Below are 23,719 nucleotides of genomic sequence, written 5' to 3'. Positions count from 1 at the left end.
AAATGTGATGATGAATATGCTTAGACTAGGATAGGAACATTATGTATTAGAGTTTTGTTAAAGCTAGGAATGAATCAAATGTACCGAATCCGGTCTTGTCATTTCTGCGTAATTGTATATTTGTTTTCAAATATGTGTGTTTTGTTAATAAATACGATCGGGGGTCTACGACCCCCTATTCCAAACAAATGTTTGAATTGGTTTCTGTCACAGCAGAGGGGAGGAGGGGGCGGTAGGCCGTACCGGGCCATAGAAGAAGTGTGGTGGACTGACCAAGTTAAGCAGAATGCAAGTAACATCATGACGTGTGCCATCGAAGCACATAACCTCACGATGCATGACATTCCATGTGGCATCACAGGAAGTGACCTCACTGGAAGTCACATCACAAGAAGTGACATCAGATACTAAGATCTCACACATGTTTATCAGGTGCATCATGAGTATATTTATACTTAAAAAATTAAATTTGGAGTTAAAGTTGTGCCAAAAAAGTGGCGCAATCCAGACGCAAAATCTGGGCCTCAGCGAAGAATTTTTTTTTAAACCCTGCCACAAAGAAATTGGCAACAAGGAAAATCATGGTAGGAGAAGGTCCGCGTAATTGGTTGCAAAGTCTGCATTTTTAAATATTTTATGGGGTTAAGACACCTGCTGCAGAGGTGCCCTGTAAATCTCAGGGAATAATAATAAGGATGACATAAATCTGGAGCTTAACGCAGACATCTGTGTTTTGTGTAGCTCCAATTTGAATCAAAGTAGTATAGAAGATTAAGTTGTCTCCTGCAAAACAATCTTCCACTGTTTTTGGGGGAGGGCATTTGGGGATTGTTGAACCTCTATTTTGTTGCTACCTTCTTCGGGTTTGTTATTCATGATATCACACCACACATGGTGTGCACCTTATACAATGTTGTGCGCATAAATGCACCACCTTATTTTAGAATAGTGCTCCGATATGTGTATGTTATAACATGTGGTAACTGAAAATGCAATAAAATATGTTTTTAAAAAAGTGGTCTCCTGCAAAGCAGATCATGTAACATGCAGATCATAGATTTTTATTTTATGTAGATAGGTAACTGGATTACTGCTTTGAACACAGATCCTTTTGTTAGTTGCAGTTAATACATTGTAATCCTTCTAGCAGACCACAGTGAGCTATGAAGGGTATTTGACTCCTACACCTTGTAACCCTGACTGACATCTTGTATATTAATTACACACTTACATTATTTATTAGGAATGGATAATGTGTTTGTTATGTAAAGCGCTCCAACACTCTGTATTTGTATGAGTGGCACTATAAAATAAATACAATAGTGCTATTTAAACTGTTATTTGTCTAAATACTGGGACAGATCAACCCATCTGACATTCTTACAGCGCATGCACTTATATATAACAAAGTAAAAAGCATGCATCTCTTAAGCACCTGTGAAAAGATAACAAGCTGTGTGCTTTTGTTTCCTTGCTGGTGAATATGCATTTGTGAGGTTCCAGGAAGCCTCCAGTCCCATACTCGATCAAAAGGAGGCCTGATGGCGCCTTAACTTCCGTCTTGATCTGTGCCCAGCTGGAGGTGAATAAAATAAACCTTGCTGCCTGCACGTTGCTGCTGGGAATGGAAAGCAGACACCGTGCAGGAGCTGCTAAACGTGTCTCAAAGTCTCACAATTACACTGGGACATGTTCAACATATTTCTGTGGGTACCAACGTCTTAGCAGGGTGAACGATGTCCACCCTGTGAAAATAGTGGGTGGACGCCATGTACCCGCGTGTATCCCCGACTCATACCTTGGTTGGGGCCCGCCATTAGGGAATTGCTCCTTTGTTCATTAGTATTGTAAGCCCACACACTTCTCAGCTGGGTTGTTCTACTCTCACTAGAGCAATACTTGCAGCTGCTTCTAGGGTCATTAAAGAGACCAATGCTGGAAAGGGCCTGGAGTGTGGACGCATCTTTTATGCTCACAAGCTGGTGCAACATATAACACTATGGTGCACACAATGCAATTATGACTGATATTGATAGGGTTATCAAAGTTGCAATACATTTTGACAACATATTTATTGTGACAATGAACTGTTGTGAGCCAAAATGATTCAAATTATCAGCAAGTTTCTAAACAGTAAATGAACAATGCACGTACGGAAAGAATTGATCCTGGTTAAGAGAAGCAACATTCAAAACAGTTAAACGCTCAGTAACAGCTCAAATAAAACATTTTTCTACACACATTTTGTTCACATTTTTTTTAAAACAGTCATCTCCTTGGATGCATCGCAGCCGGTCTTCAGCGTTATCAATGAAAAGATCATGGCACTCAACGTAAATTAACAACTTGGGATAGTTGACCAGTATTGAAAGTCCAGACCTCCTAAAAATACAAACATCTCTGCAGTGTGTGCCTTAACCCTACGAGATACATTACAAGCCACTTCTACAGCGGTGCCTGCATCTGTCTGTACGGGTGCTTGCCAAGCTTCCTAAGGATGATGTATAAAGCCTTGAATCCGGATTTTGCCATAAATAAAGGTGGCAACCCTCCCAACATTCAGTGCCAGATAGTGGTTGAAATACATTTTTAAAAGTATGGGAACTGTGATGCTGCATGCAGTGGCGTCAGTGACTGTGGGTACGAGGTCAAAGGCATGGCAAAAAAACAAAATATTCAGGACATTTTTGGGGGGTTTCACCTTTAGGTAACTACATATAAAATAATGCTCAGCTTAAATGAAATGTATACAAGTTAAGTTAATCAGTAGGAAATACACTATCATATGTTATGAAATGTCTAATAGCTAATTCACTGCAGAGGTAGGTGGGTGTGTCTGTGTGTGTGTGTCTGGAGAGCCACAGAACTGAATCCTGGCTGGTGCAATGGAGAATAGTGAGTTTTGTCCCAGCCTGTGACAGAAAGTACTGTGAGCACGCAAGTCATCATTTTAAGCTTGCACAGTCTAAGCTAGGTTGCTGCAAAATGCGCAAAAAGGTTCAAGATAAAAGAAGTACTCTCAAAATCTAGATTTTAGCAACACTCAGACCGCAAGAAGTGCAATTTTGTTCATAACGATCAATTAAAAGCACACACTTTACATCTCAGCTGGTAACTTCACTCAAATAGAATTAATCTGTGTCATAGGGAAGCTTCAAGTGATTCTATCAATCAAAGCAAATACCAGCTTCCAGGCACCCTTTAAATGTGCAGATGAACCAGTTGCGCATATTTACATTTCTTTCAGGCAAGCAGGCACCCTGGCACGGAAGGCTCGCTTATTGTATAGCGGTCCGGCCCCACCATGGGATCACAGCACAGGAGACCGACTCCCTGCCTCACACTCCAGATGAAACATTTCAACTGTTGGCATGAACCGTCCCGGGATCGTTGTCGTTTCATAAAAGTAGGGGTCTGTTTTTCTTAAATTATAAAATATGGGCACATAGTGCCCCTCCGAACCCTACCCCGCCCCTCCCCCCACCTCTGATGCCAGGCCAAACACCCGGCCCCATATCTGCTCGAGCAGTAGGGTGTGCGACGTCCTGTGCATGCACCCAATGGGGCACATCTGAGCAGTTCACATAGGGTTCTGTTTTCTATGGAACTTGCTCTGGAAGGAGTGTGGCTTGCAGGGTTGTTGGGGGGCATCGGTGAGGAGGGAGGCAAAAGATAAGGTTTTCAGGCTGCTGGCATGGTGGTGAGCCACTGAGACTAGGGGTGGGCGGAATTTGCGTAACCGCGTTACGCAAATCTCCGCGAAACGGTAAAAAATCTCCGCGAACACGCAGAAATTCCGCGAACACGCGGAATTGCTTGTTCGCGATACTTTTTTCCTGTTTTCGATCGCTGTTTGCGTGCTCGGGGTGAAATATCTCGCGAACACGCATATTGAGAACGCGAACAAGCAAAAAATTTCGCGAAGTCGCGGAACGCAGATTTTTGGTCAATTTCGCGTTCTCCGCGGAACGCGAAATTACCCAAATTCCGCAAATTCCACGAGCGGAACTGATTTTACCACCCAGGCCTAACTGAGACCCAGGAGAGTAACTTTTGCATCTCTTAATTCACGCTGTCGCACAATAACGGCAGGCCAGCTCCAAACCACAGCAGACAACAGTCAAACAATGTGTACTCTCAACTTTTCTGCAGCAAGAAAAACAAGCATTGATAAAGCCAGTAGGTTTGGCTTTCATGTGGCAAAACATGAAAACAGTGCATGCACCACTGATGGGATGATACAGCTTCTCATAAAATGTTTAATGACACGTCTATTTAACTTGCAGTGTATAATATTTATCAGATTATAAATGACTCTAATCCCATATTACCGAGCATTAAGGAGATTGTTTTAAAACATTAAAAGGCCACGGGAAAGGTCAGCGGTGGATTAAACAACAATAAAACAAAAAAAAGAGCAGAACAAAGTCAAATAGGATTTACAATTACAAAATGGTGTTGATCTTTTCGATAGCAGCTCAATCAGCTAAACTCGGGAATTTGCAGGTTTCATCATACTGAGCTACCCTAGGAGTCAGAGCCATTTCCTGAACTTGTGAAAAGTTTCACATTTAAGATGCACACAGTGGTGTTTGTGATCTTTCATAACAAATGAACAGCCAACTTGTATTAGTGGAAAATAACAATATTGTTCTCCAGCGCCTCCTCAATAGGGAAAAAATGTTCCAAGGCCAGTGTATGGGGCAAAACGAGAGACAATAACCCAAAACCCCTCCATAATCAGGAATTTGCAGAGAGGAAATTAACGGAATCGATCAGGAAGCAGACATGCATTTTTAACTCTCAGAATAGATACCTCAAGGCTAAAGGAGGCAGCGGTAAATCATGTGTTACGAGGGCACTCTGACCCAAAAAAGAGACATCAGTAAGGTAAGACAATGTAAGAGGGCATCTCACCTAAGACGAATAACATGGAGGACTTTTTCTCACCGTCCCGCATACAACTAGATGAACGTTTGCTCAAACTCTCAAATCCACCCCGCCCCTTTCTTCACACAAATGCAAGGGCCTATCCACTCCCACAACCAACCAAAATGCTCCCATTTTAGTTATTTATTCGGTTTCATTTAGTGCAGCCATTACCCAAAGGTGTTAGAGGGCTTTACATAAGCAATAGACAAATCAAAATAGTCATAAATATGGATTTACATTTTAGTAATGTTATTAATCTGGAGTTAGTACAAATAAAAAAGTTCCTTTTTCTTTGCATTTTATCTTGCTATGGAAAGAATGCCCGACACGAAAAAAGAACTTAAATTGTTTTAATACATTTTCAGGCACATTTTATGACACGCTAAACTTTGATACCACAAGGAAAATTTTGGAGAGCAGTTGATATCACAAATACAATTGCAGAACTTCCCTGAGGCACTGTGCCAACGATCCATATCGAACAATTCATTAGATAGTGCAACCCCCATATCAGACCGATTACTGGGACCTCACCGGCCTAACATGACCGTCAAGAAATGCTGCACCTACCGAAGAGCACGGCTGCTCTACCTTCAGGAATACGTTCGGATATATACTATTCTCCAACTTGATATTTCTTATATAAGCAAAACAGTTGTTGAATTATTTTATTAATTTCAACAGAAGCAAGCGTTCTATGATCAATGATCCCTTTGATATTTGTGATAATATTTGCCCACAACTCTTTCGCATTTGCTTTTAAAAAACTATGAGATATTCACAATATGTTCCAGTTTTATACAGCACTTCTGATAAGCATCGAAGTAGCTTGTGAAAAACTTCATCAAAAGAGACAATTTTTATAGTAGTCCAATCCCAGGATGCAGACAACACTCGGAGAGAATAAGAAAAGACTCCCTTTAAAATAAAAAACCCCAAGATGAAAAGATTGCCGCAGGGCAGGGCCAGGTGGCATGGCGGGAAGAGTCCTATAAAGACTTCCGCACAAACTTCAGAAAAAGCATGGCCTCTTTCAGCATCCGGTGCACAAGGGACGCTGGAGCCTTCAGCAGCTACGACCCTGAAGCCCTTGCGCGCCAACACCACCTCTCGTGCCCCACTACTGGCTAGTGCAACGGCCCAGAGGAAAGGGTCAGGAGAAGGCAGGCCAAGGCACAAAATGGGTGGGACTGCATTACCTCGGAAACAAAATGTCTCCTCATATCGGTTTTTACAACCCTCCAAGGTTGGATGGAGTTCATTTGGTATCTGTTGTATAGGTCTTTAAGTGGGTTGAAAAAAAAACTGGGCGCCTACCTACAAAGCATAATTAAGTGCGTGGCTTAAACAAGCACGCTAAAAATCTGTGCTAAACACAGGGTGCCGACCGACTGGTATTTTTTGCAGCCTTTGTTATTGCATCCAAATATATAATGCAACGGTCGTTACACCTAACACAAGCCAGGACTATCAGTTTTATCAATGGTTGTTAGTTGCATAAGATAAACAACAACAACGAGTTTGTCGTATAAAATATTGAAAATATTTCAATTCTGAAATGAAGAGATTGTGAATTAACCATCACCAGTCTCTTTGAAGTTACATCAAAGGTCGTTGAACGGTGGGACTGCTACCGAGTTAAGATTTTGTTTTCACTCTGAGGGGGAGGGCAGATATGGAGAGCCGATAGGGACCCGTCTCAGCACCTGGTTTTTAGAGCTGCCTGTTCTGAGCACCGACAGGACCTGGGCATTTAAAAATGGTGTTATGGATCCACTTCTTTGAAATCTCTTTTCATTTTAATTGATTAAAATAGTCCACCACCTCACCGTTCAAAGCAGTGTTGTTGTGAAAACTTTTTGAAAGTTGCAACATACTCCTGCCTCCCGTTCCAGCCATTTCCCTTTTCTTTAACCCTCTTTTCTGTCAGCAAACATCCTGGAGAAGCTGAAGGCGGCATCTTGCTTGGTCAAAACAAAAGACACACCCATCGTGTAAAGTGCATTCCAAGAGTCTCAAACGTGCTGGCCAGAATGCATCCCGATGCACCAGTGAAGAACCGGACAGGCCTCTCAATGCAAAGCACCGCCTACAAACCACCCCTCCCTGGGGCCACCAGAGGAGCTGCAGGGCACGAAGGAGAAGTCACTGTAACTGTAAAATAAGGAGGTCTCACCTTTCCAGGTATCAAGGCCCCCCTCCCGTCCCCCCTCCTATTGTCCTTCTGAGGTACCCAACTGTCAACCCCAACATGTATACAGCTGTGACCTGATATTTTTCCTCTTTGATGTGGAGTCTCATATAAATGGAGTTGGAAGCAAACCCAGGGGTGAGAACATGAGGCCAAGATGTTCATTTTCTGACGTCTTTTCTTCAGCAGATTATGGGCAGAAGGTACTGACTGGAGTGCCTACAACCGGGTGTTTTTCTAACACTGGGTAATTAATCCAGCATGAGGAAGCAGGTGTGCAGCAGTGCGACTTACCCAGCTGTAGATCGCTTTCTACTGCCCTCAGTCGGAGCAGTGCAGTCCAGCGTCCTCTACGCCGAAAAGGGAGCTGTGATCTGTCCTACTTTCCTCCACCAAAAAGGTAATGCCAAGTGTGTTCTCTCCTACCCAGAGTAGTGTAATCCAGTCTACACAAGGCGGCTGCGCTGTCCACTTTACTGTCCTCCACCAAGCAGGGCAGTATATGTGACGCTACTCTACTCCGTACGCACCAGTGGTGTAATCTAGTCTTCCTCTCCTCCCAAGTGGCCTTGGAAGGGTAAACCACCCGCCATCCGGTGCTAAAGAGAGCCGTCAGCGCCATCTTAGCTGCCCCTGAGAACAAAAGCTACGCTGTAGTTTTGGTTCCTTCTTCTGAACCAACTGGAGTAAGGTAGTTGCTAACATGCACCCGAAACATGATGCCATAGTGACCATGCAGCGACCCTATATTTTACCCAAGTGAGTGGGGGGGCACTGCTACCCTCTCTCTATTCCCGAGAGAGTAGTGGAAGCCACACTACTCCTCCGTCCATGCCTCCAGTCCTGGAACCGTATGTTATCTCATGTACACACAGGTCATGGCAGCTCATTTTCTTAGGTAAATGGCCAGCGTGGCATCACACAGAGGGGGAAACAATTCCTGCCTTTGTCAGATTATCACTCATAAAAACCTATCTGTGTGCACAGGCAGAGCCGTGTGTGCCTGTACAAGTATGAAAATAGCAAGCGGTACTACCGGCCAGGATTGACCAGTACTAATGCTTTATGCGGATCCAAGTACTAAAATAGTAAAGGTGCTGCGGGTCTGGACTAAGAGACCTTGGCTGAGCCATGGGTGTGCTCCAGCACTAAAATAACCAAGTGCGCTGCGGGTCAGAGTTATGCTGCGCTGATACCTATGTGTACAGGACACAGTACTCCAAGAGCACGGCGTCTGGCAGGTCACAGTCAAGGGCCTTCGACAGAACTAGATCTGCCTTACGCACCTAGCACATTAAATCTATGTATTTATGCTTTTTTCTCCTACTGGAGACCACAAGCCACTTTGCAGCCCTAGGAGACACCCAGACTATGATACCAATCACTTCTTGGCACGCTCGGTAATGAAGACGGTCTGGGTGAGCTGGGTCCCAGGTATTTACTGGTGGCTCACATGGTGGCAAGTCAATCGATACGTCACTCTCTCCCCACAAGTCCACCCATAAATCAGGGGAGCGCCCACACCCAGAAATACTCTAGTTAGAAGTGGGGAGCAGGAGGATCTCCTTTTCAATGTTGAATTATTTACCCTTTAGATCATCTCCTGTTGATATGACCATATGGTTACTGCTTCCTCTGAGTGCAGCCTAAGCTCTTGATATTTCTCTGCATATGCGACCAGCCATTACTTTACACTTCCAACCCTGGGCAGATCAGCGGCCCTTGCTGAAGCAGTGGTTTAGCGGCAGCCTAGCAGTAGACAGGCTTCCTGTCTGATTCTAGTGCATATTAAACGCACCCCTAAAGCGCTATCTCACACGAAAATAATGGGGTTTCTTTCTACAATTTTGCATCTTCAGATGGAATGCTATTTCAAAAGACCGCCACAATATTCCTAAAAAAAAACCGAAATGAAAAACTGACCCCAACTTAATACTTCTAATTTTCCACTTTCTCTCTCAAACGACTCCTTCGTTTCCATCCGCTGCATGGCTCCTTTATTGGAGCACAGCCGACTCTAGGTCGCATGATTGCCTGTATATTGTATTTCTGCAAATTACTCACACCTCATTCTCATTTTAAGATCACATCCCCTTCCTTACAAGTCAGACCACCCCTGCGACCTAACAATAATGAATATCCTCTGTCTCCCCTATTGACCCCATGAACTCACATACACCCCACTAATGATCACACCTCCCTACTATCAACTACTGCAAACTACATAAAGATTCTGTAGTAAATGATTGGAATGCTTTCATTTAAAGCACAGGACTAATCCCATTAAGCAACAATAACCAATGGAGAAACCACTAACCTTGTGTTTCCAGAGCAGGGTGCTGCATGTCCTAAAGCGCTACAGTGCTTCATCAAATATAGTAAGCACTATATAAATACAAATACAATACATAGGGCTATGGAGGTGTCGAAGGTGAGAGGCCCTGGGTGTTGCCTAGAGAGGGGGGGGGGCAGGGGGCGGTGACTTAGACTCACCTTTCCTCCTCGTTAACCTCCTGCTCACTGGGTCTCTCCTCACTGTCGCCCATCTTATGCTCCAGCGCCTTGGTTGCACCTTCGTGGCACTGGCTTGTGGGGGCTGTTGCAATGGCGGGGCGGGGCGGTGCCTGGCAGGTCTCCGCCGTCGCTGGAGCCTCGCGCTAAAAAGAGAAGTGCTCTGGCCCAGCAACGGATGCTGCGGTGTGGCCTCGCGCGAGGTTCCTTTTCCTCTTTGCCTCTGCACCTGATTGCATTGTCTTTTGTTGCTGAGCTGCAACCGTGGAAATAAAACAGCCACCGCCCAGGCAACCGGCATCATATTTTGGGTTCCCTTTTACAGTACGTGTAAACTGTCTCAAAACGACATAGAAACGAGACTTTCTGTCCCCAAAAAAAAACGTATTCCTATGCCCAGGATTCTGGAGGAGTCGAGCTGAGGAAGAAAACATGTAAATGTTTCACGTCAGGTCACAAGAAAGGTCATCCAGACTGAGCAGCATCAACTCTGCCCAGCCCCCCCCCCCCCCCCTCCCCTCAAAGGCTGTCGCATACTCACTCGCCATCACCCACCCAGGCCCGGCAGGATTCGAGACGCAGATAACACATTTACAGCACGGTCCCTTTTCAAAAAGTTCTCTAAGCAATATCTGAGTGTTTACTACTCGCCTTCCCAAGGCCTCGTAAGTTACAAATGAAACAAGCATTGGCAAAGCCCATAGGTCGCGGCGTCGCGCCTTTCAGTGGCGTCGCTAGAATTATGGCTTTTGCCAATAATGTTCCACGTCAACCAAAATAGGCTTGTACTCCTCAATATATAAAGTAAAACTATTTTTGGGCCTTACAAAGCGCACTTTGCCGCAGTAGCCCCATGTACTGTAGGGAACTACTTTATGTTAACTCGGCTGACCCATTGCCACATAGCGAGCGGAAGAAAAACGGGAAGAGCACACCAGGGGATGACGAATTCTGGCTGAGAGCCCTCACAAGTATTGTATGTATAATTTCAGTAAAATCAAAAGAACTTGGCCAACCCCAAAACTAAAAGAAAGCAATAAAATATACACAAACGTGCATTAAAGTGTAAGGAGGGGCGCAGTAGCAAAATCGATGCTGCAGGCCCTGCAGAAAAGGCAAATAAACAAATGCATAAAAATGGAAAGTATGGGGGAAAACAACTGAATAGTGGTTGGGAGGTTAGGGGGAGAAACCTGTACCACAGCGGAGGGGAGAGAACAGGGAGCAACATGGAGGGTATGGGGAGTGGTGGTTAACAAAAAAAATAAAGCCTGACGGAGACGTGTGGGGAAATAAAAAGGTGAGTTGAGGAGGGGGGAGGAACGAAAGAATACAAATTAGGGGGGGGGGAATTCAGGGATTTGGGGGGTGGGGGGGAATCAGCACACGACTGAGCAAAAATACACATGCACTCACCAGGGTTGGATTGGGATTAGAAATCGGCCCGTGCATGCTAAAAAAAAAAAGTGGCCCACATTTGCATATTGACTTTCATCAAAACACTGCTTTGGTGATGCCCCCCCCCCCCCTCTGCTTAGTATGCATACATTAATTGGCCAGCCCAGCGAGAGAAAGGGAGTGACACCTCTGCCCGTTGATAAAAGGGGGGGTTATGGACGCCCATCCGCCTCCAAAAGGCCACTCAGGGCCCCACTGGGCATCTGTACAAACCAGACTCTGCCCAAAACGGCCGCCGCAGGCTGCCAAAGAAGCAGCTCACAGCAGGAACTTCGATACCAGCCCCTCGCCCATTGCCCAAGTGTCTGCCTTACCAATCCGACCTTGGCACTCACATTAAGTACAGAAAGAAAAAGCAAAACGTATATATCCATGGATTGTATGACTTAACAACGCATTCCGTTGTAACGCATGCCTTTACCACGCATGCGTTACAACGCAAATGCCATCACCACGCATATCCTTTACCACGAAAATGCCTTTTACACGCATACTTTTACAACGATTTTCGTTGTTAAATTCTGCATGTTAATGGCATTTTTATGTTAAAGGATATCACACTAAAAATGTACCCTTTAAATTTACCCCTGTGCGACACCACCCCCTCATTCCCCCTTACCTCTCCTCTATCTTCCTTGGTGACATTGCACGTCGTTAAGAGGAAGCGGAAGTGTCCTTCCGTTTCCCCCAACGACGCCAATTGCCTCCACATCTTTCTTTAAATGACAGAAAGAGGTGCGTTCTTTTTTATATTTTATTTTGGGGGGTGCCCCCCCCAGCCCCATTTTTTAATCCCACGCTTTTTGAGGGGAGTGGCGTTGGGGGGGCCCACACCTAGCCCACCCCCTTTTTTTTTCTTTCAACTTTAGCACACATGCCTTTACTACGAAACTCGTAGTAATTTTATGCATGGTAAAGGCTTTTCGTTGTAACCACGCGTGCGTTGTAATGCATGCGTGGTTATGGTCATCCGTGGGAACGGCCGTGTTGTACTGGTCGTTTCCCATATCCCTGAAAGTAAGCAGTGGAAAGACCAAGACTTCCAATCAAAAGGAAAGTAAAGATGTCTGCTCCAGGGTTGGGACAAACACCAAGAGAGGAAGGAAAGCCAATGAAGGAAGCAAATGAGAGATACAAAAAAGCCAACCAATGGTAAGCAATTGGTTGACCCAAAGTCCTCTATGTATCGATATCGCCCACAGCAGGTCTTCAACAACACACAGCTAAAACCTATCTGTAGGCAACACCCAAAAACCAAACATTATTAAAGCCAATTAGTAATGCCTTGGCAAGATGGTACAATAGATAATTTTTTTTCCGATAACAAGCATATGCCACAGGAAAAGGAGAGAAAAGCATGCCGCTGCCTAAACATTGCAGCCATATGTCTGCAATTTTTTAAATTTTTATTCATGAACCGTCGCAGATAAGTTTAATAAAGCCTTGTGGGTGTTTCCTAGCAGATGGGTGTGGTTCGAAGAGGATTTGGATGCTCCTTTAGTTTAAATACACATCATCGGAAAATCTGTTTTTATAAGCACAAAGAAAATATTTAAAGACCTAGAATAAACACAGAGGGATGATTAAAAAAAAAAGAAAAAGTATAAAGAATGTAAGGAATGTTAGCAAAGTAAAGGATTGTCTTCTTGCCCTAAAATATAAAGAACGTAAGGAATGTTAGCAAAGTAAAGTATTGTCACTGGCAACTATGTAATAAGGCAAAATGCAGCCACGCACAGTGCAAGAGAGCCATGACTGAAGTAGGCTGAAACACGGACCTATGCAGAGTGCTGCGGTGAGAGGAACCAAAAAAAGAAGGAAATCTAGCAGATCAATGGGTAAAGAGGAATGGCCGAAGCCTGCGCGTGTCTACATATCTTGATTAGATAGAGATATAGAGCTAGTGAGATAGGGACACGCATTTAAAAAAAAAATGTTATTACATGAATGTGGCAAAATAGACAATGTTGTCTTTTGGCAATACCTACAAAAGAGACGAAAAATAAAATAATGTAATGCTTCCCACTGACCCAAGGGGCCAGGTTCATGGAGGAGCTTGCAGATAAATGAGGGAGGGGACTTGGTAGGGGTTGGTGGTAAGTTCTAAGGGGAGGAACCCTATCTGACTGCACGTGGCAGATGTCTACCACCGGTTGTCTCTTCGCTGTGCCTTCAAGCATACTGTACGGAAGAGGATTTGAGACCATTCCGTTGCTTCTTAAAGCATGACTTGTGCCGCGTTGGCTATTCTAGCTGAAAAGTTCCTCACCTATGGGCTTTTTAATATCAACTGACACAAGTAAGGAGAAAAAAATCTGTTTTATCTTAGACTGGTCACTGGTGTCACAAGGTCAGGTGATGCCTATATTTGTCTATCTGTTTTCAGCCTTTTGTAAACAGTCCTATGTCTAAATGTGCCAGAACTGGACCCAGATGAAAAGAATTGTAACTGGTCAGCATTTCCAGCAGGGGGTGACAGTGCAGTGTTCGAGTATGCTTGCATGAGGTTGTCTTAAAGGTGCACAGGGGTAGGGTGTCTTTAGGGTTAGGCAAAAGGTTAGGCTTAGGTCTAAGGTGATGATTAGGCTTAGGTCTATGGGGAGTGCTATGCTTAGGTGAGGTGCTACTTCATTAAATATTTTTTTCGATTTTTAACATTTTTGAATTATATATTCATCATTATTCCAATGAAGGGGCCATAGCTGCAACACAGGTACTGGCCCATCGCCAATTGCCCGCCGTACCAATCGGACCCTGGTGTTGACCTCCTTTACAGTGCAGACAAAAGCTCAAAGCTCTCCAACCCCCATTAGCCGTTATGATTGAATCTAACTTGTAACAGGGTAGAAGTTTTCTCTTTAAAAGCATAACAAGGCAGAGTTACATGGCAGTCCTACAGCATCGGACAACAGCAGAAGTACCTAAGAGAAATTGGGGTGGTTGCAGTTTTATTCCTGCTGTCATAAGGAGTAACTACTGCGAGGTCTAGGGACAAACACAATGGCATGCTTTCATCTTCTGGGGGAACAGTTACAAACCTGAGCAAGAGGGAGGACAACTGAATCCTGAAAAACAGTGGGGCTGGAATGGGGAAAAGGTCGTTCTTGTTCTGGAGTAAGGCCCATATTTATCAATATTTCATGCAACGCAACAAGCCACCTTGCTGTGCTGCATGAAAGGGGGAGGGCTGGAATGCGCCATATTTAACATTATATGGTGCACTACTGCTCTCTGGCAGCACTGGTGCACAAACTGCTGCCTTCCGCCAACGCAGGCACCCTTGGTGCATGCGTTGCAGGCAGGATTGCTTTTGTGCAGGAGGTGACCTGGTTTACTGAAAGACTAAGGCTTCTTAGGCAGGCCTGTCGTCCTCAGGAACATGCCTGGAGGAAACATTATGAGGTGCATGAAAGATCCTTATATAAAATATCGATTAGAGACTATAAATTAGCTCTTCGAAAGTCAGCTACTGCACCAACAAAAGTGAGGTACCTAATTCCCCAAAATAACTTTAAAATCATACAGTTATCCATAACTCCGGCCCTGACAAAAATCAAAGGCTCAAGAGCTATGTAATAGGCTAGCAGAGTTCTTCCAACTGAAAATCTCTAACATTTATAATGAGTTTGAAGTCTCTAAAACTGTAGCTGGTGTTGCGCTATCCTCAAGTAGAGAGATGCAGCCAGACCTCACAGAATTCATAGTAGTTAAGGAAAAAACTGAATAGAAGCTTACTGATTTTCCTCTTTTCACTCGGGAGCTTGTTGATATGCACCTCTTTAAACACCAAATCGGGTCCCCCGCTTGAACCATGTGCATTAAAAGATTGTGCCTTTGGTTGCAGGTACGGAAGCTCAACCATTAGCATCTATGATGAACAAAGTCATCACATCAGGGTGCTATCCTCGGCTGTGGGAGGAGGCAGTACTGAAGCCACTTCTAAAGAAGCCCAATCTTGACCCCAATGACCTTAAGAACTATTATCCTATTTCTCTGCTACCAGTCGCAGCAAAGATCTCGAGAAATACCTCTATAGCCACCTGATGGCTTATTTGGAGGAACAGAGTCTGTTGGACTAATCGCAGTTCAGGTTCCGAAAAAAAAATGACAGAACAGAAGCAGCATTGGTATCGGCTACAGACAGCATCAGACACTTAGTCAATACAGGGCAGGCCACGGCTCCTATCCTGTTGGATCTGTCCACAGCCTTTGACACCATCTCTCCATCCCTGGTGACCGAATGCCTACAGGAATTGAGAATCATAGATAGGACTTTAAAACCACTGTCCTCATTCCTTAAGGATAGATCTCAAGGGTGTAGATAACTCAGTTCCAATCAGGCCCATTCTTCCAGCCATATGGGGTGCCACAGGCCTCCTCTTTGAGACTCGCGCTATTCATTCTTTAAGTCCCCACACTGATTAGGCTCGTACACTCTTTTGGGGTACAAACAGTGTCATAAGCCAACAACACCCAGATAATCGTATCGATTCCTAAAGACAGGGATGCTACCGCAGCCAACTTTAACAACTGTATGACAGTAGTGGCCTGGTGGATGGGAAAAAAAAGCTCAATGGCGAGAAGACTGGAGGGCTGTTCTTTGGAACACAAGCCTCTATTTGGAACAAGAACTGGTGGCCCGATATGCTGGGCTCATTTCTGGCACCGACAGACATGGCCAAGAATATGGGGGCAATTCTGGATAGTGAGCTTTAACTTGATCGGCAGGTCGATTGCACAATGAAAACCTGTTTTTGTATCATCAAAATGTTGAAGAAAAGGTTTCTGTCCATTCCCTTTCCGGCACGGAAACAAGTAGCCTTGGCGTTTGTCTCTTCAAGAACGACTATTGTAATGTGCTTTACTAAGAGACCAACAACAACACTCAAGCCAAACTGTAATTAGTGCAGAATGCGCTGGCAAGGCTCTCCTTGGATATCCCGAAATGGAAGTCGGTGCCCAACGGACTACATGATCTGCACTGGCTTTCAATAAAATAGCACATCATGTTCAAGGCAATCTGCACAAGGCCCTCTACCATGCAAGTGTAGATGGAACCAAGGCCATGTTTCATTGGTGTATTCCTGGGAAAGATCTCTGCTCAGCACGGCAACTTTGCCCAAAATACGGAAGAAGGAATGGGGAGGCTTTCTTGGTCATGGCATCAATACTCTGGAACTCGCTTCCTCATCATCTCACAGTATTAAAATGCATCTTTCCTTCAGGAAATCCTTAAAGACCTGGCTCTTCACCCTATAGGGAAAGTTAATTGGGTTTTGCAATCATGCAAATCAGCATCTTTGCCGCGCAGTATACAGGGACTATAGCGCCTTGACACCTTGTGGCATTTGTTGCGCTCTATGAATCTTGGTCATATCATATCATATCATATCATATTGTATTTAAAATAAATCATGGCTGTTTTTTGCCTTCCTGTGTCGTTGCAGCTTTGAGAAAGGAAGAACTGGGTAGGGAACCCTATGTCGCGCCTGGGTGATCCGACCTATAGCAGATTGGACTTTGTCTTGAGTGGACAGGGTAAAGAATCTCAATGGCCAGATGGATATAGGTGAGCAGTTTGTATGCATTTTGGGAGGAAATAGGGAAGGGCTTGTTTGCCATTAGGGATAGAAAGGTTCAAGTAGGAGAATTACTCAAAACGCTGCCGCTCAAATTCTGCTAGGTATACCTAAAACAGGGTCAACCCGTCCAGAGCTGAAAAATCTACACTGGCTGCCTAGAACAATGTAGAGACCAATTCAAGGCACTATGCATCACACATAGGGCAAAACATAAAATGGGCCATCGTGTTCTTCATCCGCTGCTCACCTCCCATCGGACCAACAGGGCTCTCAGGTCCAGCAATCTTAAGCTTCTTGCTGTTCCCAGAGTTCAGAGAGCTAGATGTGGAGGTCACTCCTTCGCTTTTCTTGCAACCAAACTCTGGAACATTTTGCCAATTAGTCTGAGAACGGACGACAATTTTATTAGTTTTAGAAAGAAACGAAAAACTTACCCGTTTCCCTAATCTCATTAATTTTTAACTATCCTCACGCCAGCAGTTAATGAAAGCACGGGGAAGCCCATTGTCAGGTAGCCAGGCGATGTACAAATCAGGTGAAAAGAATACGGTGTTTAGTAGAGGAGGGTGACAACAACCTTGTTTGGAGAGCCCGAGTTCTGCATGTGGCAACCTTTAAAAGAGACAGGACGGGGAACACCATTTTAGGGGGTAGGATGGTTGGCTCAGTCTGAACTTTGCTCTTTGGTCTTGGCCAATGTGGGTCGGTGCTCAGCCTGCATCGGATAAGCAGAAGAAAGGGGTGATACTACTAAGAGATAAGCAGGAGAAAGGGGTGGCCAAGTCTCCCAGGGTTGATGGTGGAATGTTGACGCCTACCAGGGGGCTACAGTGAATTTCTCTCCCTCTTCCCATGCAGTGTTTCCTGACAGATCTATTTGCTCTTTTCCCGTTCCTGGAACGCTCTCAGTGTGAGACCTCCATCACCTCCCCCCTGAAGATGTGCTTAGCTACCTGGGGAAGTGTGGTGTCAAAGCGGTGCAGTGCTTGCTATTCAAAAGTGGAATTACATTGTTTTCATTTATTTTGCCCAATGCTAGGCTTGTGCTGAGCCTTGCACTCTAGGTTGTATTTTGGGACACCTTTCACCCTTCTATTCAAGATAATTCTCTGACCAGGATATGGACTTAGCCCTTGGATTGCCACAGTACAGGGAGGTGTAGCGTTTACTTCTTTGATTAGCTAGGGCATATCTTAAGGGTGCTTGGGGGGGGGGTTGCCTTCTCAGTGATGATACTGTTGCTCTCTGCGTTGGTCACCATGGTCTTTGTGGCATCTTGAGTGGAACAGAGGTTTAGATGATCATAAACAAAGTGAGTTTGACAAAAGTCTAAGTATGACAGGAGTGTGAGGGACAGCAAATGTGAGAAGGAGTGGAGAGTGAATGTGAAAGGAGTCCAGATGAGTGAGAGTATCAAGACCGGTTGAGAAAGGGAAGCTGCTACAGCCATGCCGAAAGCACTGGTGAGACGTTGTTAGAGACCACACACTTTTAGAATAGGCCGGAATGTTCCATGTGCGGTCAGCCAGCATGTTGTTGGATGCCGCTCTCAGCTCATGTTAAAGCGCCCTTGCTGACTAGACTGCTCTGGAATCTCCACACTGGCATTCACCTGGAGTGGAGCGATGTTCTGCGAGCTTCCTGGAAATTAGAGCATAATGGTCAGAGGTGGGACTGTGGAATTCAGAACTGAAACAGGATTTTAAACTTGGGCTTTGTCTGCCAAATGAACACCATGAGTTTCAGAAAGGGGGCATGGACAGGCCTTATAAACCACCCTTTCCCAGATGGTCTGTTGATAGCATGCTATCTGAGATTTACAATGCAAGATGAAGCAGTCTTTTCCTGTGATGTTAGTGCCTGTATGAATCACATATATGGAGATATTCTCAACTGATGGATGTATTACAAAAATGTAGTTCCATTATTTTTTGCTATGTTCCTTGTTCCCTTTTTGTACTATTGTTGGCCCTATTTTGTTCTTCTAGCAGTTGGAACCTCCACTGAGTTCTACGTCTGGATGTCCTTGCTTGGCTCTTTTCGCTTCCCTTATGTCAGGGGAAGTTTGGGGGCTTCCTAATCACTTCAGTATTAATCTCTATCTTTAACCAGAGCTATAATATTACCAATATGTTTTTTTACCCTTTGAGGATTTCGTCTAACTAGTATCAACTTAATTGGCACAATTGCTACTGAAAGGAGTCACTTTTTCCCTCAGGCAATCAAGAGAAGGGACTCAAAAGACCTAAGCATGCAGTCCTTGACAGAAAGAGAGAAAGTGGGGAGGTTGTGTAAGAGTGAGAAGAAGGGCGATGAGTGAGTCTGAGTGAGAGAAAAGGAAGAAAGGAGTGAATGTAGGGGAGATTAATAACAGAGGGTCAAAGAATACGAGTATGCTCCTGATGGGCCTTGCTGGATGCTGGGTGGACTCAGAGCCCAATTGCTGCCCTATGTGCATTTAAGACTTTTCTGACTAACAACCTTCCTCGATACCCACATCTGTATGTATGCATGTGGTACTTGGATAGCACAATTTGGAATGTAGCTGAACACTGTACCGGGAAGCCAAGGATACAGTCCATGTGCGTTTGGAGGAGTAGCTAGTCTCAAAGAACGACAGTTACTGCATTGCCAACTAGGGGTCTTTAAAAGGGTTGTTTTCAGATCTTTTTTTAAATTGGAGCATGGTTGGGCAGTCCTAGTGGATACAGGAATAGTATTCCAGATACTGAGTGTAAGAAACTGGAATATTAGTTGGGGTGGGTGACTATCCACCTCAAAGAATAATCACAACCCACCAAGGTGAACCCTTAGAATCACTATATTAACCTGTGCTCAAACCCTTTGTACTTGTGGCTCACAGCAGACTGGCTTAACTTAGGGCAATATGTTAATTATTTATGCAGCACCAAAACAGTAATAAAGTCAAACTGCAAAAGAATAAAATGCTCAAACCGTATTAGACAAAGATTACATTTTAATAAACAAAATGACACAAAAATCCAATTAGGGGAACAGGAGATATGTTAAAGTTTTTAGTACGAGTAGTGCCAAAAAGCATAAATTGTGAATTAAAGTCAATGGTCGCAGTAGGCTGGAACTTGGATGCCATTTGTTGCTGATGGGAATGGAGAGTGGGCTGAACACATCAACCAGATTTGTTCTAGGCAAATATTTGATATTCTCACTACAGTCCTTTAAGCCCCAAACCACCACAGGAGTCCACTTCTAACCCCCCCCCCCCCCCCCCCTCCTCAAAACCTCATGTGAGACACTTAGATACTCAAAGGTAGACAGGCAGAGGCAAATAGGAAGGTCCAGTCCAAGTCCAGTTGCCACTGTCAACTGGCCAGTTGCAGGAAAAGGAAAGGCCTATTGTAGCTTGTTGTGTCTGTGTAGATTTAAGAGATGGTCAGCCTAATGACCCCTTGAGTCTACTTCTTTGCCCTGGGTAGAAGAGAGAGCACATACACATGATCATCTCAGGTCACAGAGAAGAGGTTCAGATCTCTTCAGAATCTTCCACAGGTCCATGAGTGTTCTAAAGTGGGTGCCTGGCAGTACCATTTTTATTCCTGGCTAAGCTAATAGGTGGGAATTACTTCTGAGCATGCCCTAACCAATGGGATAAATTTTCCTCGGGCCATCCCTACACACTTTGGACATTTTCAAAATGGGGAAACTCTTCAGTCACATCAAACTCAGACTCTCAGGGCTGGGAGTGTGTGAGGTGAGAGCACTATAGTAATCATGGTGTCCTCCCAAATCTAACACTAAAATCCAGTTTGGGGCAGCCACTGTACCCCCAATAAACCCAAGGATAGAAAGAAGTCTGGTAGAACACAGTACGTTTTTAAAGCAACCAAACAATGACTTTACGAGAACTGTTTTGGCATCCTGTTTCTTGTCCTTTTGCTCCCCCAGTGTTATATGCAAACCCATGCAGACCTGTCAAGCAGAATTTAACATTTCAGCAGGATTTCACACTAATTTAAAACAGGTTGCTCACAGCCCCACATTTCCTATTCTAGAAGGGTTAGAGGACACATTTCGGTCTATTCAGCACAGAATATGGTTTGTTCCGGGGAAGCACTTCTTACATTTTCACACCTATTCAAATGCCAATTACTGCCTGGCAGAAGTAGGAGAGCAAATTCAAATTTAGTCTCCAGTAACTTTAGGCAAAAAAAGGGTAATTTTCTAAAAGTTACTTTTCATTAAAATGTATTAAAAATCTGACTTCACCATAGACTTGAATTATTTTGTTAACTATTATACATTGTTGATTAATTATTTTTCTAGCTAGTCCCATTTCCAAGATACAGTATTATGATTTTTAATCTGTACTTTGGTTTTCTACATAGGCTACAGTGAAAAATAACTTTTGGGTGCTAGTCACTGTAAGGACATGTTAACATTAGATTTCTACAGGTCATGCACTTTGTCTTGCGGTGAACAAGCCTACAAATAGGTGACTTATTGATATTTAAAAGAGGTTCTGAATTGTCAAACAAGCTTATTTTGACGGGTCAACTTGCAGTTTTCGAACTGCTGCCGTCAAGCTACACTAGTAGACCTGAAGCACAGTTTGCACGGTCACTGTACTGGATGGCACAAGTGGTGCTGCACTCCACTACTGGCATTTAGCTTCCAGGCCTTGGGTGTACTTTCTACACCATATACTAGGCACTTATAGGTAAGTTAAATATACCAATTATGAATATGCAAGTTTGGCCATGTTAAAAAGGAAAGCCCAAGCACTTTACTACTGCTTATCAGGGGTAAAGTGCACAGAGTACTAAAGCCAGCAAAATCAGAGTCCATCAAATGGTGAAATATCATGGATGACCATGCAGAAAAGGTAGATTTCCTACACTGGGTGCATAGATGAAGAGGGACTGTCACCCTGTTCTTTCGTTTTTGCACTTCTTGGCTTCCAGCTCTGACTGTGCCCTTGCTCCAGTAGTGCTGCGAGCCACAGAAGATGGTGAGTTTGGCAGATAGAGAGGCAGATGTGCTAGCTGTGAAGGATTTGTAGATGATGCAGTGGGCCGACAATGGGAGCAATGAAGCTCTAGTAGGATGGGGATGATGAGGTTGTATTAATTCAGGACACTGATGAAGCATTCTGCAGTGTGTAGGATGACTCAAAGGGGGCCATTGTGGATTCAAAAATCCCCTACTGAATTGCATTGCCACCATCCAGATGGGAGAGTATGAGGGGTAGAACTGAAATTCTGAAGTCGCTTTCTGGGATGAACGGTTTCTCTTTCTTCAGTAGAGCGAACTGTTACCAGGTCATCAAGGTTTTCTTTGCGATATGTTCCTTAAGGGTGAGGCTGGTGTCAAGGGTGAATCAAAGTGATTCAGCAATGAGTGAAAGATGTGATTCAAACCCATCCAGGTTAATTTTGTCGGGCCAGGTTTGAACCCGTTGTTGCTAATTGTACTTAGCAAATGGTAGAAATTCTATTTTGGCGTGGTTAAGCTTCAGGTAGGTCATGAATATCCAGGTTTGGATGAGGCCGAGGCAGTGTCCGAGTAAGTGGATGTCGGGAGCAAAGAAGCTTTTCATATATAGTTGTATGCCATTGGTGTGTTGCTAAATGTTGGTGCTGTGGTCGATAAGTAGAGTTCCAGGGGGGCTCCATGAGCAAACTGAAGATACGTGGGGACAAAGTGGAACCCTGGGGATCAGTGTAGGTGAAAGGGATCTTCCGGGGCCTGGAGGTAGCCAAGGAAATGGATGAATATACAAATCTCAAGAAAGGAGCTTGGGAACTGCTGCACTTCCAGGTGGAAGGTCTTGAGCACTCCTCCTAAGCAGGTTGGTTATGCACATTGGATTTCCTTGCCTCTGCATTTATCAATAGAGACGGGAAAACATCAGTGGTCCATTGTGTATACATGGTCCAATGGTCTGCTTTGCTTCTCCTTGTGTTTTTACAGTCGGACAGACCACCTACCACAGGAGCTTGGTAAACAGAGCATCGGTTTCATGCCAACAGTAGTCATTAGAGAATGCAGCGTTCATTCAGGTAGAGGGTCAGAAGACCAGCACCCCCCACTGTGTACTGGAAAAATAACCCTAACAGATCAACTCCACAGGGGTTTGGACGGCAGGTCACAAAATCCTCCTGCCCTACAGACCCCTTTTGCAGGGAAGATCCGGCACAGACACTGAAATAACGCTACTCTTTGGGCTACAGCATGTTCATGGACATCCCCCAGCAAACCACAAGCAATCTCTGAGAAAGGCACATTAGTCATTCATACATTGGGCACATTTTTTCAAGTTCTGCATGTTTGCAAAGGGGACCAACCATGGCAGAGTGGTGATGCAGAGGCAGGTGCCCCTATGAGAGAAAGCCAAAAGCTTCAAAGGGAGCAGCTGAGACGCTCACTGCACTCCATCCTCCGTGCACTTGTGGCTTACACAGGTTCATGGATACAGAGCACATTTAAAGGCCACGGGCCAAGCATACTGTAGTAATGGTAAGTTTACTTTAAGGTGGAATCTAAGGCTCGAGTACAGAGTCTGGAACTGGTGAGGTTCCAGGTAAATGTAGGAGGTAATAGAACCTGGCAGACAGTATAGGAGAGGATGGTTTCCCAGGTGCAGTTTGCACAGTTCGTATTGTGGCGAGATTATAGGGGAACAACCTTTACAACGCAACTTTTACAACGCACTACCATTACAACGCATTTTTTACAACGCATAATCCATTACAACGCATGATATTACAACGCATGACACTACAACGCATTTTTAAAAACTACCATTACAACGCATTCCATTACAACGCATACTACCATTACAACGCATACCATTACAACGCATAATATTACACTATACTATCCAACACTTACCCTACTGATGCACCCCCTGGAGTTAGAATAGTAATTTTTACCCCTATACTATCCAACACTTACCCTACTGATGCACCCCCTGGAGTTAGAATAGTAATTTTTACCCCTATACTATCCAACACTTACCCTACTGTTGCACCCCCTGGAGTTAGAATAGTAATTTTTACCCCTATAC

At 44.4% G+C, this 23,719-nt stretch overlaps 1 protein-coding gene across 2 annotated transcripts in view; it reads right to left on the bottom strand.

The window, feature by feature from the left end:
• LSP1 (lymphocyte specific protein 1) overlaps positions 1–9,856 on the bottom strand; it is a 267,129-nt gene extending 257,273 nt beyond the window's left edge. The window contains exon 1 of one of the 2 annotated variants that reach the window (XM_085644935.1): positions 9,617–9,856. In XM_085644935.1, the coding sequence (XP_085501061.1) occupies positions 9,617–9,669 (53 nt within the window). In that variant the 5' untranslated portion in view covers positions 9,670–9,856. The remainder of the gene's footprint in view (positions 1–9,616) is intronic. The other variant, XM_085644937.1, reaches the window with a different exon arrangement.
• Between the last annotated feature and the right edge of the window lie 13,863 nt (positions 9,857–23,719).

Source organism: Triturus cristatus, chromosome 3_1 (genome assembly GCF_964204655.1).
Source record: "Triturus cristatus chromosome 3_1, aTriCri1.1, whole genome shotgun sequence".
Classification (NCBI taxonomy): Eukaryota; Metazoa; Chordata; class Amphibia; order Caudata; family Salamandridae; genus Triturus; species Triturus cristatus.
The sequence above is the reverse complement of the archived record's forward strand: the minus strand, read 5'-3'. Positions and strand labels throughout refer to the sequence as shown.